The sequence below is a fragment of the Rhamphochromis longiceps genome, linkage group LG22, assembly GCF_057381845.1.
Source record: "Rhamphochromis longiceps isolate RC_006_pf linkage group LG22, R_longiceps_female_GT1.1, whole genome shotgun sequence".
NCBI lineage: Eukaryota > Metazoa > Chordata > Actinopteri > Cichliformes > Cichlidae > Rhamphochromis > Rhamphochromis longiceps.
This window is the reverse complement of record NC_140577.1, coordinates 9,120,853-9,139,877: the sequence shown is the minus strand read 5'-3', so window position 1 is coordinate 9,139,877 and position 19,025 is coordinate 9,120,853. Positions and strand designations below refer to the sequence as shown.

Below are 19,025 nucleotides of genomic sequence, written 5' to 3'. Positions count from 1 at the left end.
CATTTAAATCTTACAAATATAGTTATTTGGCTTATATCGTGATAGATATCATTATCGCCTGAAATGAAAAAAACATATCGTGATATGAAAAAATCTCATATCGCCCAGCTCTAATTCACAGGCAACAAAATACTTCAGTTTAATATCAGAGGCTGCTAAGAAAAAGAGCAAATAATCACAGCGACAAGCATGAAGTCACAGAATGTAAAGTATTTCTCTATAAAAAAAACTTCACAGCTTGACTGTCTTCTTAATCCAGTGATAAATTCACTAATTGTTTCGGCTTTTGTCTCTTTATCTGATACTGGTTCATTTATCAGGAAATTATTAAACAATGTACATGACAGGCTGGAAGAAAAAACTACACAACAATGATAGATGACTGAAATAAATGTGTTTGTTTTTTACTGTAGTGCATTTGTTTGGACAGGCGGATATGAAACAGCCAAGGCCTCCAACCCTGCCTCGGGCTTCGCTCCAACATGGAGACCTAGTATCTCTGATCTTGACAAGTTTGGTGTTCCTAGTTATTATCTTCCTTGCGGGTGTTAGTATGATTCCACATCCAGGACCAGGGGCTGCCCAACTACACTGGGATCACATGCTCACAGAGCCCCTCCACCATGATTCATGAAGTAGCTCCTCAACATCAAACTGAGCCATTTGAGATGGTCTCGGCATCTGATCAGGGATTCCCCTGGTCACCTGTGAGGTGTTTTGGACACGTCAAACTGTGAGCAGACCTCAGAGCAGACTCGGGACACACTGGAGAAATTTTGTCTTTCAGCTGGATCGGGGAGGCCTCTCTATCCCCTCAGAAGAGCTGGTTTAGATGGCTGAAATTCCAGGCATCTCTTCCTTAATTGCTACCCTATGCAACCTGAATAAACAGAAAATGGATGGATGGATGGATCTACCCTCTGTAAAACCCTGAAACCTCTTTTTGCTCCGGGATCCCAACAGCAATGCATGAAGCAGCTCCGCCAGTGTTGAAAAAGGCAGCGCAGTCAGTAAAAGCCAGCCCACACTTCATTTGCAACAGTCACACTGATGGAGCGTCACTACTGTTGTATTCTGCCTAAACAGGTTAGGTCCAGACTAAACTGGCAGTCAGTGATTTAAAATCACAAACAATACACTGAGAAGTTAAGGCTGGCGTGCAAGGGAATAATCATCATCATCATCCATGCACATGGATCTACTGCCCTCTACTGGGAAAGAATATTTGAAACAACCGCAGAAGCAAAAACATTTCAGCTCCCTGCACGATTTAAAGCCGCTTGTGCAGTGCTCTCGTTACACAAAGATCACAGGAAATAAAATATACTCAGCACAAAGTGAGCAAAGGAAAGTCGTTAGGCTGTGGGACAGTGACATTTGATTTTTACGTGCAGCCATCACCTTAGAAATTAACAGCACCGACTGGAAATTCAACAATAAAATAATTAACATGAATTCAAATGTTTATTTTACATCTTTATCTGCAACAATGATGGATGTTACTGCTGTATTTGTGTCTCCTGTACACATTTATAATCACGTTTTTAGCATCATCTGATAACGCCGCTGATTGGAGCAGCAGCACTTTCGCGATCCTTTAAGCGCAGAAGAGTCACATGACCCGTCTAATCCAATCCTTTATGACAGATTCAAAATATTTTTGGTTCAAAATGTCTTGATATAATTCATAAGACACATATTTGACATATTACACTGTAGGTCAACAAGTAACAACAGTTTAAACCGATAATTACTTTCCGACACGAAATGTTTATGAGAGAAAGTTGATGCCCATCATCTCCAAATTGGTTTTAAGTTTTCTCGAGTTAAGGCTAATAAAGACTGGCTATGTTTAGCACACCCATCGGGTCACTTAAAATCATGCTTAATATTCAATATAAGTCAAACACAAACAGGTTTCAGCGCAGCAGAAATAACCTGCTGATAATAAAAATGGTGAACACACAAATAGTGACTGACTCCAACTGCTGTAAACACCAGCAAACACTCAAAGATGTTTCACCTGTGCGTTTCACTGTCCTCTCTTCATCCCGCTGAACAGGTGGTTGAAATCTTTAGAGAGCAGGTCTTCGACTTCTTCCATCATTTTTATTTTGTTTCACTTGAGAGATGAAAGTTTTCCGAATATCTGTTGTTGGTCTGTTAGCTTGTCAGCAGGCTAGCAGGCCACGCCCACCAGCACCTGGCTCTCCATTTTTATTTCTCTTTTGCTCAGCGGGCTCCTCCAAAATTCATCCTCTCAGTTCAGTCATGAAACTCCCTCCGTGCAGCTTAAAGGTCAAAGTTCAAAGAACTTGTGGAACCGGTTCCCAGTTTGAGTTCAGGAGACAGACACCTTCTCTAGTTTTGATATTGCCATGAACCTTTTCCTTTCCTAAAACTTCAGGTTCAGACCTTTATCTCCCCTCTATTGCATGTCATTAAATGTCATCTCTCTCCCTTGGCTTGTGCTTTGGCCTTTTTCTCCTCTCTTTTGCCTGAGCCTGAGTCTTTCTGTTTAAAAGGGGTTCTTCTTTCCCACCTTCGCCAAGTGTTCCCACAGGAGGTCGTTCGATTGTTGGGGTCTTTCTCTCTAACATTTTAGGGCCTTTACCTAAAAACACCCTGAGGTAATAGTTGTGTTGTTGTTATACAAATGAAACCTGTATAGGACTATATATACATGAGTATTATTTATATACAGTCTGACTGGTTTACATGAAAGCTATATAAGATATTCAGATTTTACCATCTACATGTTGAACTTTTTTATTTTATTGTTTCGTGATCACATTATAAATTCTGTAACTTTCATGAGCTTAAGAAGACAAATAACTAATGATGAAGAAGTCTCAAAAACCCTCAAAAACTCATCAACAATGACACTCTTGGCTTTAAAGGGTTGAAGTGGAAAAGTAAACCAGCTTTCGTGCTACAGCGTTGCACAACCATTTTTACCCACTAGATGGCAGCATCACCACATGGATCCACAGTATGGTTAGTCTGTATAAAGGCTGTAAAAGCCTTTTTATTCATTCAAACAGAAGCAGGAAGCCTTGAACTCCTTTACATATGTGTTGACACAGAATTTTGAGGCTCTGTGAGGCACACACACATACCTTTGAAGGCTAAAACAACGTATATTTTCCATTCGGTGAAGTTTCAAATGTGATGTAATTTCCTTCGGGATTAATAAAGTATTTCTGATTGTGAATGTTCAAACTGAATTTCTGCCCCATTGTGACAGGGAAGTCATTGAAACACGATTTGCATCAGTGTGGCATGCAATGTAAAACACACACACACACACACACACACACACACACACACACACACACACACACACACACACACACACACACACACACACACACACAAATGTAAAACACTTAATTTAAAGTGTTTTCTAATTATTAAATGCAGAAGAAAAATACTGCATCCATTATTGCTACTCCTGCTGAAAGGTGTATCCATCATATTAATTACATAATTGGTCAAAGCGGGGCTAATTTGAACATTTTCTTAATATATTTGCTTTAATCAGAGCCCCTGCATATTTTATAAGTCTGTGTTTTTATGTAATTTCTTAGCTCTTTCCAATCTGCAGGTTGTTCTTCCAGAGTCACCTTGTCTGACTGTTATTTAAACAGGATGCCACATTTTTGTGCTTCCTTTCTGTTGCATGAAATGTGGTTAGAGGTGCACTTAAGAGCTTTCAGAAAAGCCTCAGTGTGAGAAACTCCTTATTTTATTGCTGTTATTTAACCTCCTGTTTAAAGTTTTGAATCATTGCAGCCTGGAGATAAGGATAAGGAGAGTTATTTTGTTAGAGAATTCACTCAGGAATCTCTGATCTTCAGATAATCGACTTATCTGTTTGACCTTTGACTGAATTTGAGCATTTCAGCTTTGAGTTAAAAGAGTTCAAATCACAAACAAAAACCTATTTTATTGTTTTTCCTTCACGACAACACAAATGGATATCTGCTGTTTAATATAGGCCTGAAAACTGGCCTGAAACATCATGTAATCCATCTGCGGTGTGTGTTGTGTTTTCCCAGTGTGTTGTCTGCTGCTTCCTGCAGGTCTCTAAGAGAGAGATTACAGAGTCTGGGTGAGTCAGACCGACAGATGTGTCATCAGGTGAACCAGTCTGACTTCGGCAGCAGCCACAGCTGAGCTTACCGTCCCTCTCTGACCGTCTGTGCCCTCGTTCTGCAGCCCCCGTTATTGTCTCCTCTCACTCTCGCCCTCCTTTATCCTCTCCATCCATCTCTCTCCTGCCGCTGTTCCCTTCTGTCTGTGTCCTCCTTTTTACGCCTTTCACCCACTCCCTTTCTGTGAAGTCCCTGCCCTCATTTCCCTCATGTCTGCATCCCTTTACTTGCTCTCATTTTGACTTGTTTTGTTTTGATGCGGCTGGCTTTGTTTTTATCCCTTAAAGAGCGCAGGGTGGGATCCTTTCCAACCTGAAGTGCCCCTGCCCCTGCTGGTGCTGCTGCTGCTGCTGCTGCACAAACTGACTGAACTCAAATGGCCTGAAAGAATGCCAGTTGGGTCTGTAGCACGCAGACAAGCCATTACGTTATAAAGTATTCAACGCAAATGAATGACAAAAAGCACCAGCGAGCCATAATTATACCAAGAAACACTTAGATGAAACAACTCAGGGAGCTCTGCTGCTACAAAAAAGGAAAAGAAATCAGGAAGGCTTCATTTCACAGCCTTCCTGTAAGTCTTTTAAAGAAATTAAATAAATAAAATAAGATCAGTGGGTGTGTGACAGACAGACGAGATGGATCCACTGTGTGTTTTGATGTGAGCAGAACAAAATACAGCTTGTGGGCTTCTTTGTAACTGAAGCCTTGCTGCAGAAAAAAAAAAGAAAAAGAGAGAGAGCGAGAGAGAAAACTGACAGGAAACGATTTGTTGACTGCACCCGCTTTCCTCTCCTGCTGCAAAATGTGGGACATGACAGTACAAATCACAATTGCATAATGGATCTAGGTCAAACAACAAAAAATGACAGACCTGTGGAAAAGCAGCTCAAAACAAGGGAACTTTGGGAACAGTTCAAAGATTTTTAGGCAAAAGCTAAGATGCAGCTACGAGCCTTTCATCCACCTTTAATCTGAGGGTTCAACAAAGTAAAACGCCATAAATGGGGATTAGGATGACACCACAAGTCTGTGCTTGTGATTCCTGCTGCTGTAAAGTGATGTTGTGCACGTGTGCTTGTGTGTGTATGTCTGTTTGTGTAGGGATACAAAAGAGGGAGCGGGTGGGGAGGAGTCACCAGTGGACAACAACAGCTCTATTCATTGCTGTCAGTAGATCCGGGTCAGCTGTGCAGGAGATGCTGAGAGTCCTGCAGCTGTTGGAGGGAAGAACAGCAGAGCAAATGAGGATGGAGAAGGAATAGCAGTGTGTGTGTGTGTGTAAGTGTGTGCGTGCTAATCATGTTGTGGGTACAAAAATCAGTTTTACACAGTCACATTGTGGGAACCTGCCTCCTTTTTTGGGGGACCAAAAAAGTTCACATAATCATAACCAGAGTATGAAGACCTGGTCTGAGGTGAGAGTGAACCTCCGGGAAATTAAACAAAGATATAGACAATGTTTGTGTGTGTGCGTGTGTGTGTGTGTGTGTGTGAGAGAGAGAGAGAGAGAGACAGAGAGAGTGCATGTGTGTCTGTTGAATGAGGAGATCTCCCCTATACAGCTCGAGCAGCCAATCAGCTGGCTCACTCTGACATAAAACCTAAACAGAGGCGAAAACAAAGATGGCTTTATGCCAGAAGACGACAGCTTCTGCTTACTCAAACTATTCCCTCCGTCTGTTATTTGGGTTTTAAGCATGTGATATGACACCATTTGAATAATCCACACACACATAACCTCGAATATGAAAAACTGTGCAGAGCATCTTCCCCTCTCATACACTCTGAATTCTGGCATGGAGCTACATCAGAGAGCCACGCTGTATGAAATTTGTTGAAATATGTGTGAATCTTGGTGCGTGTAGTTGATTTTTCCTCCATTTCTGTATTTTTCTTCTTTTTTTTTTTCATTTCCCATCAGCGCTCTCCTTTTGTGGTGTCACAGAGTCTTGCTGCTGTTGTGACAATAGTGGTGAGTCATGCTCTCAAACAATGTGCCAAATTTGTCCATGATTAAATTCAGATTTATTATGCACGGGGACTCAACTCGACACTTTGATCTTCAATCTTTATCCTCTGTATCTGGGCAGAAGGCTTCACTAAGACAGACGGTAATCAGGAAAGGCTTTTCAGAGACAACAATAAGGAAAACTCATATTTTAAACTGTATTGAATTTTCCAGGAAACTAGTCCTGTAAGAGCTAATGTCTTTAGAACAGCGTATACTCAGGGAGGCCACGAGACTGTTGGGTAAAAGGTTTAATTCACAGAAAATGATCACAATGTTGGTTTAAATATTCAAAATGCCATTGCGTGTTGAAAAATGATGCTTAACTTTACATGTACATGTTCACATGTTTCCAGTCTTTAAGCTGAGCTAACTAGTTTTGATATGAGAGTGGGCTCAGTAATCAGAGTGAGCTCCCAGGAATATCAAATTAAGCTTCTTCCCAAAATGTTGCACTATTCCTTTAATACGTGTATGTAGTTGATTTAGTTTGGTTCTTATAAAGCATTTGTTCTTTATTTGATGGGCCGAGTGGGTCAGGATTTTGTTTTTAAATCTTGTTTTCAAACACAAAATCCTTCATGCGTCAGTGAACATTTGCTGTACCCATGAAGAGATGTTGCGAGTGCACAGTCGGGGAGTTTTATCTTATTAAGCCTTCACTCTTCTGGAGGATGAGTCAGTAATAAATACAGTGGAGGGCTGTTTTTGTGACAGCTTGTTAGAGAAGCTGCCAAACAAGCTTTTAGACACACTCTGCAAGGTTCAAAAGTGATTCATGATCAATCAGGTGAGTGGTTTCAACCAAAAGAACTTTTGAGAGGTCCTTTGTTGTGGTTATCCCTTTCACCATTATTCAGTTCTTTTATATTCATTCTTTGGAAAAAGATCTAATTAACCTCTTAGAAATTTAACTACCATGTGTCTTATCTTCTAGTTGGGGCACCTAAACACTGGAACTTAAAACACTAGTGGAGGAAAAGCTGAGATCTGCTTTCATTAAATGAAGCGATGTGCTGTTGACCTGACTGTCTCTGGGGGATTTTTGTCCTTCAGAGATGCTGAGCTGGGGGATTTTACCACCGGAGGGAAGGAATGAAGAGTCTGTTTGACAGATTTGAAGACATCAAGGTGATCTAATTTTGCCGCTTTACTCTCCTCTCTGAGAAGCTGATGTAGCCGTCCTTGAAAAGATTGAACTCCTCATATGTTAAAACTCCCCATCTGTGCACTCATGACGTCCTTTTCCATTCACTGCGATTATGGACAGTGGATGATACAGGCCGTATTTGGTGTACAAACATATGATTTGATTTTATTCTCATCGCCAAGCAAACATTCACTGGCCTTATAACAAGATAAATTATTGAATGTATTAAAAGATTCAATATTTCAGTTCAATATTTGTTTGAACTTGGTGAGAGTTACAAACCTCTGTGTCAGGGCTAAATCTTTTTACCGTGCGCAGGATTGTAGCTATTCACAGCTTTAATTGGATGATAGAGTGGTCGGCAGCTAAATTTATCTGATGTGTTTATTTGTGGACCTAAGCAGAGAGCATTTTATACTCTGATTAACTTTCTTCATGGAAGCAGGTTAGTCAGAATATAAAAGGAACCTGATGTTACTCTGCTTGTTCATCTGCAGTTTTTATCCTGTGTTTTCTTGTTCAGTGAGATAAGACTAGTCTGCTGTGGGTTTGAACACGTGAATTAAAGTCAGCTTCAGTGTCTGAGGTGGATTTGTGAAGGACAGTTACATTATTAACAACAAATGAAAGCCCTCCGTTCTGCATCTGAGATGTCGAATGTCTTTCCCCTTTTTTCTTATGAAGCTCTCAGATTTTTGCTCTCAGGTCCCAAACTCTTTTAGCACTTTGCCCAGGCGGAGCCACCTGACAGCTGTGTGGTAGCCTATGTCACCATGCTCCTCTAAAACTTCAAACTGTGATTCAGCGATCTTTTCCTGATGAAGTTAACTATTTTAGTTACAACAAGAGCAACATGGTTAATTTTTGGCACTGACTCACACAGCACCTGCCTGTGAAAATACGAAATATGAAAATACCACTTTTGGGTTCATTCCACTTAATAGCAACATTTCTTCCTGACAGATTTGAACAGCCATCTTTTGTAACACCTGCCAGTTTGCCCATTTCAGCCAAAGCGTTTCCAAGCATGCACTTACTTCTGTGAACGAATCACTCCTTGATGTAGGGCCTTTCATTGAGCACATTGCTGCCAGCTCCTGCTTCGTTTCAAACTTTCATTATCCCGTGCGCAAAGATAAGTAAGTGGGATGTGCCGTAGTAAAGCCAAAGAAGTCAGAATTGTCCATTTTGTTTTCCAGTTGAAGCTCCAGATTTCCTCCATTGTCACTGATCTGTTTTATTACGCTTCACCATGGAAGGTGAAGAGTAATAAAATCAAAGTCCACCAAAGGCTATTTGATAAACTCCCCCATTAGAAAATGGTTTACTGTATTTTGTGTGATTGTGAAAATCACAAAGCTGGTAGAGGTAAAGCGCACTTTCTTCTTTTTCATATGAGCTGACATCTTCCGGGAATTGCAATCTCACATCCTTTTCATAAACATCAGGTCCAAGACATTTACAGTGAAGCTTACACACACATGTTATATAAATCTTTAAAAAATATCAGTCAAACAAAAGCAACAACTGAATTGTGATTTCCCACAACTGCCAAAAAACAGTTTTCTGATGGGGAGTTTATCAAAGAGTGTTTGTTGGTTTGATGTATACCCATTTATGTTTGAATCCTAATTTCACACACAGGTCAGTGTGGGGGACACACAGACGTGGCTCGCAAGAAATAGAATTTAATCTAAGGGGACAAAAAACCTAAACCACACCAGGAAAAGAATCACCTCTCTGCAAATATGCGGTCACATTCTAACAGTAACATCTACCAGTGTTTCTAAACTTCAAAGACTTCACCTCTGTCTTGTCTTCACTCATCAACTGCTTGTTTATCTTCTGCCTGCTTCCCGTCCTCTGCACCCTCCTTATCTCTTTGGCCTATTATTACTTGTTTAAAACTCTGGTTTCCTGCAATCCTTCATCTCTGAGGAATCCTTGAGATACAGTCTAAATTTATCCTGTTTTCCCAGAAAGTCCTGAGCTCTCCATTGATGCCAAAGTGCCAGGGAAAGCCTCTGAGTCCCTGGCATGGAAAATTAAAGAGTGAGGTAAACAAATGCGTGGAAGCACTTTGCAACAGGAAATCTTTTTAAAGACAAAATTAAACACATTTTCAGGTTGCAGGTATATTTTGTTGTATTCAGTGGTCAATGCATTATGAATGCTAAGTTTTTATAGAACTGTTATTTTATTTAAAGATACAAGGTTATAAAAGGAAGCAGTAAAACAAGTTAATAAGGCATTAGTTCTGCAGTTGTAACTATTAGGAAGTTGGTAATAAGACTCAATGGGATTTTACAAAATCTAAAAACAATACTTATTCAAGATTTCTAAAGCTTTAGTAAATTATATCTTTGTTCTAGTTTAATACTCGCAAGCACTAAAAAAAAAAACATTTGGTTTCACTGCACGTGGCTTCATGACAAAGATAGACAAAAACTGTACAAGTTATTCTGCACGTGACTTCGTTTCCTCACACATAGATCCAAACAGTAGAAGAACAGAAGATATTTTATCATCCTTCCTTCCAAACAATATATCTGATCCTCTTATGAGCAACAGCTCAGGCTGACAAATGACCCGTAATACAGGATGGACACATGAAGACGGTTGCATAATACCAGCAGACCTGCCTCCACGTGAGGGAGGCTTACTCACTGTAACCCACAGTAAACCCTCGCAGGTATAGGTTACTCACTGTCATTTCATCATCATCGTCTGATATTTCATTTTCTCTGTGATTTGATTTGTGTCCAAAGGGTTATTCATCTGAGGAATGTCACGAAAAAGATTATCATGACCAGCAGGAATCGCACTGCAGCAGAAACAAGGCAGAAAAATACAATAAAAATAGTAAACAGGAGCAAAGGCTTCAGGGATGTGCTTCGTGTGCAGTTTCATATATCTGTGAGGAGGACATTTAATCTAACGATTTTGCCTTAATGTTCCTATAAATCAACACCAACCGATAATTTTAGGCCCCCTCTTCCTCCTGTACTTGACACTTTTCTCCAGGCTTCTGGGAGACTATTATACAACTTCATTCAAGTCATTACACCTTTATTGGCCCGAATGCATTCTGCACCATTTGCGGTTTATGTAGCTGAGAGCGTTTATTAGACAATCCCATCATTCAGCAGGTGAAGTGCTGCTTTGCGCAGAGTTGGCAACAACATTTGTGCAAATGTTGCTTTACAAACAAATAATACTACAGCTGCTCCTGCACTGCCACATAGACCAATAAAGTAGCACTTGCCTTACTGTGCTGCTGTTTCTCTGCAATTTAGCTGTGCCCCTGGCCAGATGAGATAGAGCTGCCTTTCCCTAATCTGTGAATGTGTGTGTGTGTGTGTGTGTGTGTGTGTGTGTGTGTGTGTGTGTGTGTGCGCGCGCGCGCGCGCGCGCGCGCGCGCGGCCGTCGAGCGCTGTTAGGAGGAGTCTGTGTCGGAGGGGGGCGGTGTGTGCCGAGCCGCTCCGTGAGCTCACTGGCTGCTCTGTCTCTAATGTGTGAGAGTCCTCTTAGAGGTCTGGCCACCGCGACCGACGTTTGGTCATTAGGTGACTGAAGCTCGCAGTGTGCGGACACTCCAGCACCGCCTTCAGTCCGACCCCGGGACCGGGAGAAGTCAGACAGAGGTGACTTTACGCACAGCTCTGCTGAGGAGATGGAATGCATTGAAAGGACTCCGACTCTGTGAAAGTTTGGGTTTTTCTCGTGGAAAAGCAAATTACAGACAATTAATCGGAATGCAGTCACGCTTCACATTCGCCTTCTTTTGAGGTGCAGCAGAGGATGACACCTGCACCACACTTGGCATCTTTGAATAGTAGGTCAAAGCTTCTGCGAGAGTGACTTTCTGCCTCTCATTCTGCACTCAGATCACAGTCCCGCTCGCTCTGGTCCTTGGTTATTTTCTGCAGCTGCAGAATCAGTGCATGTGTTGCGCTCCTATAGCCTATGTCTTCATCTTTGCACCGTCGCGGACTGCGGCAGGAACGCACAAGCGGGCAATCATCTCGTACCTGGACTGCGCGTAAACGCAGGTGAGCTGCTCTGAGGACAGTCATGTACATTTCTGGTTCTGCTGTCACATTTTTCATCTCTTTGAACCAAAGAGAAGGTTTAAAGCAAGGAATAGCCAGATGTAGCTCTGTAAACAGCCTGAAGTGCATTCTGTGCTCACTGTGCTATATATTCACCATGTTGGTTCAAGCATTTGCTGATTAAGAGAGGAATCCCTTTAATTGTTTAAAATCCAGGAATCTGGAGGGAGATTAAATTAGACTGGTGGTTAACCCCTTATAGACCAGTTTATCCTGTGAGCTTTTTGCCCTTAAGGGTTGAAACAAATGGTGTTAATCCACATTGACTAAATATGTTAAACGTTAAATAAGCGTTGCACCAGCAGTTTCAATTAGCTCCCCAGAGATGTTTAGTCTCAGTGAATTTTTATCCCAAAATGGTTTAATTACTGCAAAAATTCATGATGTTTACCCAACATTTCCAGGATGTTGGAGGCGCTTTTGGGATCTCCTCTGAAATTCAATGCACAGTTGAGTCCTTTTTTGGCTGCACAAGATGAGTTTAAAGAGGTTACAGTCAGCCACCGGGTCATTTGGCAGTAGATGATGTGTTTGTGGGATTAGTTGGCTTTGTTTACGTTCGTTCTACTTTAGATTAAACTCTTTCCTTTTTTTGTCTCTGTCATTCAGCACTCTCTGACATGCCTGCACTACTCACCTCTTCATGAGATCACACCTCCTGGATATTTAGAATAAAAGAAAAGGAAAAACTTCCTCCTCATCACCAGTGAGGCAGTATAATCTGTGAAGCACTGACTGACTCACCATGGGCACCGTACTATCATTATCACCCAGCTCTCGCAAATCAGGCTACTATGACAACCGTCCCGGCTCTCTCAGCCACTACCCGAGCCTCAGCAGCCGCTCCCTCAACAGCCAAAAAGACCGCGGGCTAAAGAGGGGCCAGTCCATCTTCCTCCCAGCACTCACATGGAAGAGACTTGTGGCCTCTACAAAGAAGAAGGGCAACTCGAAGAAAGGCTCTGGTGGCCCGGTGGCCCTCGGGGATCCTCTGAATAACAACAACAACATTAACATCTACCAGAAGGATCCCGTGCTGCACCTCAACCGTGAGAATGTGAAGAAGTCGCTGTCATGTGCCAACCTGTCCAGCTACGAGGGCCCAGCCGGTCTGGGTCTGGGGCTCGGCTACGGACTGGGGATGGGTCAGGGACATGGATATGGCTACACCAAATCCCAGCAGCTTTCCTCTGTGAAAAAAGTCCCCCAGGGCACGGTGACCTCGTCTCCGAAGCGCGTCATCGTCCAGGCCTCCACCAGCGAGCTCCTCCGCTGTTTGGGGGAGTTCCTGTGCTGTCGCTGCTACCGCCTGAAGCACCTGTCTCCGGCCGATCCGGTGCTCTGGCTGCGGGCTGTGGACCGCTCGCTGCTGCTGCAGGGCTGGCAGGACCAGGCCTTCGTTACTCCGGCCAACGTGGTCTTCGTCTACATGCTGTGCCGAGACGTAGTGGATGGTGATCTAGTGGCGTCGGAGCACGAGCTGCAGGCCATCCTGCTCACCTGCCTCTACCTGTCCTACTCCTACATGGGCAATGAGATCTCATACCCTCTTAAGCCCTTCCTGGTAGAGGCGGGCAAGGAGGCCTTCTGGGACCGCTGCCTCGCCATCATCGACGCCACAAGCTCCAAGATGCTGCGCATCAATGCAGACCCGCACTTTTTCACACAAGTATTTGCTGAACTCAAGAGCGAAGGAGGCTGCGGCCCTCAGGATTATAGCCGGGTGCTTGATCGGTGAGCACCCATCCTCGCTGACCACATGCCTTTGTGTACACTCATGCACTCGTACACACACACACACACACACACACACATAATTGTCATGCAGATTGCTCCACCCCTTTTTCTTCTATGAAGGCCTATCTTAAAAGAATTACACAGAAGTATTGAATCATTGCATTTGTGCTTGTTGCCATTGTCCCATCCGTCCACAGATAACTGGTTGAGTGGGGCTTACAGCTGTTTGTGAGTTTACTTTAACCATTTGGTCCACCTGCTCCCTTCCGTGTCTGGTCCCAGTCGTCCCAGCTACTCCTCTGTATCTGCACAGCCTCACCTTAACATTATCAATCTGTATGCACAAGGCAAGGAGATGCCATCACCTTACGCAAAGCACGTTTTTTTTCCCAATAGTGACAGAAGAGAAAATAGGGCTCAGACAACATAGTCCACATGAAAATTTCATGGATAATACAAAGCAACATCTTGACATCCTCCGCCGTCTTAAGTGCCCGCGGTTCAGACTGATGGGAACAGCTGAGACGTCCATGTTTGCTCAGTAAAACAAAACGAACAGGCAGTGTGTTTTTGTGGAGCCTTTTGAGGGAACACTTGCTGTTTGTTTTTCCCTTCACTCACTCAAACCTGCCAGCGGCTCTTCCGTGTGTTAAAGTCTCATTTAACCCTGAGGAGGAAGCCGAACATGCGTTTACCGTGGGCATGTTTGGTGCGAGCGCATGCATGGCTGTGCGCGCAGGCATCGTGCGCTGGACGGCAGCCAAGGTCATCAGCTGTTTACCCCATCCTTTGTTCCCTGCATCTTGTTGACAGGGCACCCACAGCCGTGGTATTAATGAGATTAGCCGATTACTGCTGCCCCTCCCCTACGTCAACCTCTCCCCCTTCTTGTCCGGTCGGCAGCCCTGCAGACCTTCAGTGGCTAATCCAGCCCAGGCAGGACTGGGCAGGACTATAGACACACACACATTAAAATACTTTGCTGTGTGTGCTTTATTCTCCGTGCTGCGTGAATGTGTGGCACACGTGTGCAGCTTGGGGTCCGAGGTGGAGGCAGCAAATCTTTCCAGAGGCCATCCAGGCAGAAATGACAGACGAAAGGCGTTTGTTATTGCTGCTTCTGAATTTGTCCCACTTTCTCATCCCTCACCTGCGCATCCTCATCTGCCATCAACAGGCTCTCAGGAACTGGGAGTTCATTTCTCTCATGTTCCTCCCTCCGCTCGACTATTCCCTTGAATGAAGCCATTGGCATTTGTGCTTCAGTGGCTTTAATCCCTGGTCCTCGTGTGTTTTACTGTGCATGTCAGTGATGGGTCACAGATGAGCTCCAAGTTCATTGTTTTTAGATTTTAAGGGCTTATCAACTGCATTTGAACCACTGTAGTCATAAGAAGATTTGGTTCTACAGTCATTTATATTTGGTGGCTTTTTATTTTTTTTCTGGGAGCTCTCTCTTCTTTCACATGCATGCAGGGGAAGCCAGAGGAAGGGAGAGCAGCTGCAAGACCCAGCTGAGAACAGAGCAGGCATCAGCGGCAGCAGACGTGATATTTATTAAGTCAGACACAGCATGGAAGGACGAGCTGGGGTGGAAGTGGGTTGCAAAGTGACTTGCCCTATATGAGATAGAAAGTTGGCTCTGTAGAAGGGTAACGGCTGAGCAATCAGCTGATCTGGGCTTGCGTTAAAATCAGCCAATCTGCCAAGATTGCGGCTGAGCTTGACTTCATGGCCGCCGTGAACTAGAGCTACGTCTTGTAATGCTGACAGCACAATAAAAGCTCGATTAAAGCCCAAATGTTCAAATTTTCAGAAAAACGCTAGACGTATGGATTCTTTTAGATTTTTTAATCAAGGTTGATAAACTCACATATTTAAAGGGTTTGGGGGAGAAAAATGAAGAGGCTTCCCAACTTATTTTGGGCTTATGCTCCTTTAAAAATTATATGTGTGTCTGTGACTCATCGCTGATGCGTATGTCTAATTGTAAAACGTGTTTTTAAAAGAAAAATGTAAGTCATTTACATAAAGAAGGTAAATGTTTGTGGAAAAAAAGATATCTTTTTGTTCTCCTCCTCTTTTAATCACTTCAAGATCCTTCAGAGTCTTTCCTGTGACCCTTATTTTGGGTTCTTGAGGGGGTTTATGATGAATTTGAACCAAGAAGCTGTTTAAAACATAAAAATTTCTTATTGTGTGAAGTGGAAATGCCTTAATCTTATTGTAGCAGGGCATCTGGAGGTTTTGGTGCTCCACCTCCCTTCTCCACGTGGCAATCACTTTGGTGTGATGCTTCGCTATATTCTCGGCCACAAGGTCGTACGATACACGAGCATCTTCTAATCCTGCAGCCCAATCAAACAGATAGAGGGAACCCAGGATGAAAACATGGAGAAATAAGCAAACAATTCCCCTCGAGTGAAGCCTTCAAGCCCAGCTCTGACAAAGTGAAGGCTGCCCCACCGCCTACTCCAGCTCATCCAAGCTTACTGGAGTTGAGCCTCCCTGCTCTCCTGAGGGGTCTCGCATGAGCTCACGCCAGCCTGAGAGGAGCGACTGTGGTGAGTCACGCTCGGAGAGTCGAGTAGTGAAACATCGCTTTCTCTACAGCGTTGACCAGCAGCCATTTTGGACTTGTAGGTCAGCGCAGCTCTCTCTGCGGCCTGGTTTCGTCTCTAACAAGGACACTTGTGTCTTAACTCACCCCCTCCTGCCTCTCCCCTCCCTACACACACTCAGCTGTTGTTCCCTGCCTGTTTCATTAGATTTGACACCCCGCACCCGCCAGCCATTGTCAGGACGAGGAAGGGCAGAATGGGCCAGTTTGTTGGCACCGGCTTGGTTTGTGTTTGCGTGTGCATGCAGGTCAAAGTTAAGGGCAACATCTGCTTCCACCATGCAGCTCGTGCAGACCTGGGTGATAATTAAATCATCTCATTGACATCAGCAAGAAATGAGGAGTAGAGGAGCACATCGCGACCCTTTTCTTTTAATGAAAAAGGCCTTTTTCTTACACGTGGCCTATTCTTCACTCTCTGTAGCAGCACAGACACAGCACAGAACCACGATTATATCAGCCTGATCGTTAGAATTTGACCCTAAACAAAAAGGCAACACCTCCCCCGCCCCTTTTTTCAGCACATCTGTCCAATCAGTCGGCAGCTGGACTGTATAGCTGTTCCTTAACTAACTCGCTTTTTAGCTGGAACTGTAATTCTGTTTTATCCAATCAAAACCCCCCGATATGCGTCCCGAGCGGATTCTTGCTTCTGACTGACGGCGGACACACGATGCCTGTGATTTAACCGTGATAAAACAGTGCAGTTTGGACCTCGCTCTGTAGATGGGACCTCCGTCTGGGACTTTGGCAACTGAGAGTTGCAGAATATTTCAGGTGGCTCTTTGCAGGAGGCTTTGGCTGTTTGTGAACAATGTTACAAAAGACTTAAAAGATAAGTCTGGTATTGTTCTTTATTTTTCTTACTGTCAACAAGCATCAGACTGGGTTTTTACGCTTTCAGACTTGTCTGCAAGCTGGTTCTGACTGAAGACGGGACGTGGATGTATACTTTTATTTTATGAAAAAGGGGTGGGCACTTTAGTTTATAGGAAACATCAATGACACAGGAGGAAATTAGTTGGGGAATTTACAGCTGCAGGGTTCGAGTTAGAAAAACTACAGTGCCTATGTTCATTAAATTAAGCAGCATGTGTTTGTGTTTAAGCTGCTGCGTATCAATAATTATTTGATCTGTTGACACTAAGAAATCTGGAAAGTACATCACTGCTTATCCTTTAAGCTGCCACAGCTCTGTGAGCTGTGTTATTTCAGTGCTGCTGTAGGTTGGTGTGTCATTTCAATGGCACGCCTTAGACTGATGATGTAAATACGAGGATGTGTAACAAAAAGAGCTGTTAAGAATGAAAAAATGAACAAAAACAAATAGTGTTGCTGTGTAGTAGCATGCATGCCAGCCAGGTAGTTTAGATATTTTTCTTTCTTTTTTTTTTACTTCTGCTTTTGTTGGATTTGTGTGATGTTTTAAATGAATTTCTATGGTAATTTAAAACTGGATCTCATTGGTTACAGGAAACACGATGTCGTCAGTATTAAAGTCTCTCATGGCTGCAGGTGTAACGATCAACATTATGGTCTGCTCATGTTCAGAAACACTAGAGACATTTAACGAAACAGAAAAGCTCGTTTTTCGAAAGTCCTGAAAGATCAAAGCGTGTCACGTGACTCACTCTCACACCAGGCTTCATTTGTCACTTCGCTAAGTTAGATGTGGACATCTGGAGTCTTTTTTAAAACCCGAGCTCACCCCTGTCTTGTTGCTAAATTCGTAAAGAACTGATCGAGTTAGAGGCTTTTCTCATCGATGCACCAGCTGGTGACACAAAGGCGTCCATTGTGCGTGCAGCAGTCGTCGCAGGCGGCTCCGGCTCGGCCTGCGTCCTCTGATGCAAAACAACACGTTAAAATTTCACCACAACTTCACTTTATTTCTGCGTCTTTTCCTGTGCCAGGAGTGGACAGATGTTAGTCCAGAGATAAATATGTAACTGTCCAGTCCATTTCCTCCTCCACCGCTGCTGCTGCTCCTGAGTTTCCATGGTTACTTTCCTCAGACATCTTTTATAACTGTCGCACCGAGATGAAGCAGCACCTCGAGCGACTTTTGTAAAGCCACTCAAGTGTGCGTCTCTCTAAAAGTGAAAATACTGTTGATGGGGAAAACTTGAAGAAAAACAAATGTGACTGTTTCATTTTTTTTTCTTTTTTTTGTTGTTTATTTCCTTTTTCATGATGATGACGATGATGATGTTTACTATATTGATTATTTAATAAAGTATTGAGCTGAAATCCAAACCTGCTGCTTCCCATTTTCCACTTAAATAAACTGCCTTTGTCCTCCACACAGCACATGATGATATATTCTCTGCATTCAATCCAGCTAACTTAAGGCTGGCTGTAAATTCATGTGGGACATAAGAAAAAAACTTAATGCACAGACACACAATGGCGCTGCGCTGCAGATGGCCTTTTGGCTTCCTGTCAGTGAGGGCTGGGCTCCATCTGAGCATTTCTCTGCACTCAGTTGCCACCCTTTCCTCTGTTACCACAGGTGGAATTGCTGTGATGTGAAGCTGCCTCTGCTCTCCTCCGAGTGCGATGAGAAGATTTTTATACGACATGAAAGAACAAAGTTGGTGCTGCAGAGCTGAGACGGCTTTGTTCTGCAAGCGTACATGAGTTTAAAATGAGAAACGCAGAGAGGAAAGCAGGTTTTGTGTTGCTGATTTAGTAGCTGTGGTCAGCAGAGCGTCTGCCTCGGGCTGCCTTCACACACACACACACACACACGCACGTATGCACACACACACATGCACGTATGCACGCACACACACACACACACACACACACACACACACACACACACACACACACACACACACACACACACACACACCGATATCTCTACATCTTAGCTGCTTCTCTTCCCACAACTTTGCATTTTTCTAAAAATTTTTCTTAAAATTTTGATTCAGAAACTACAACATTTATTTCTTGTTACGTTTACATTACTTTAAAAGAAAAGGACACCTTCGAATTGGTGCACTGTTACTAGCTAATAATAATAGTTACATAAATGAACCGCATACATGAACTTTATATGTAGAATATTCTCCAATAGCTCCAACATATTCGAACTGGCACAAAATCACAGCACTGAGGGAAAAAACAATCATAGGTATCGTCCGCTCAATGTTATTGTTAAAGGTAATATTGAATCAGATACCCTAGCAGAAGCCATTAAAGGCGTTTTAATGGCTGGCTCAGTAATAAATT

At 43.2% G+C, this 19,025-nt stretch overlaps 1 protein-coding gene across 1 annotated transcript; it reads left to right on the top strand.

The window, feature by feature from the left end:
* Positions 1-10,846: 10,846 nt before the first annotated feature.
* Positions 10,847-18,044, top strand: LOC146643379 (cyclin-dependent kinase 5 activator 1). The gene is made up of 3 exons (XM_085396326.1): positions 10,847-11,108; positions 11,207-11,371; positions 12,041-18,044. Exon 3 carries the CDS (start codon positions 12,177-12,179, stop codon positions 13,167-13,169), a length of 993 nt encoding a protein of 330 aa, XP_085252452.1. The 5' UTR covers positions 10,847-11,108; positions 11,207-11,371; positions 12,041-12,176; the 3' UTR covers positions 13,170-18,044.
* Positions 18,045-19,025: the final 981 nt, after the last annotated feature.

What these genes read in the sequence shown, in the direction of transcription:
- LOC146643379 (XM_085396326.1), top strand. Translation starts at nt 12,177, where the DNA reads ATGGGCACCGTACTATCATTATCACCCAGCTCTCGCAAATCAGGCTAC.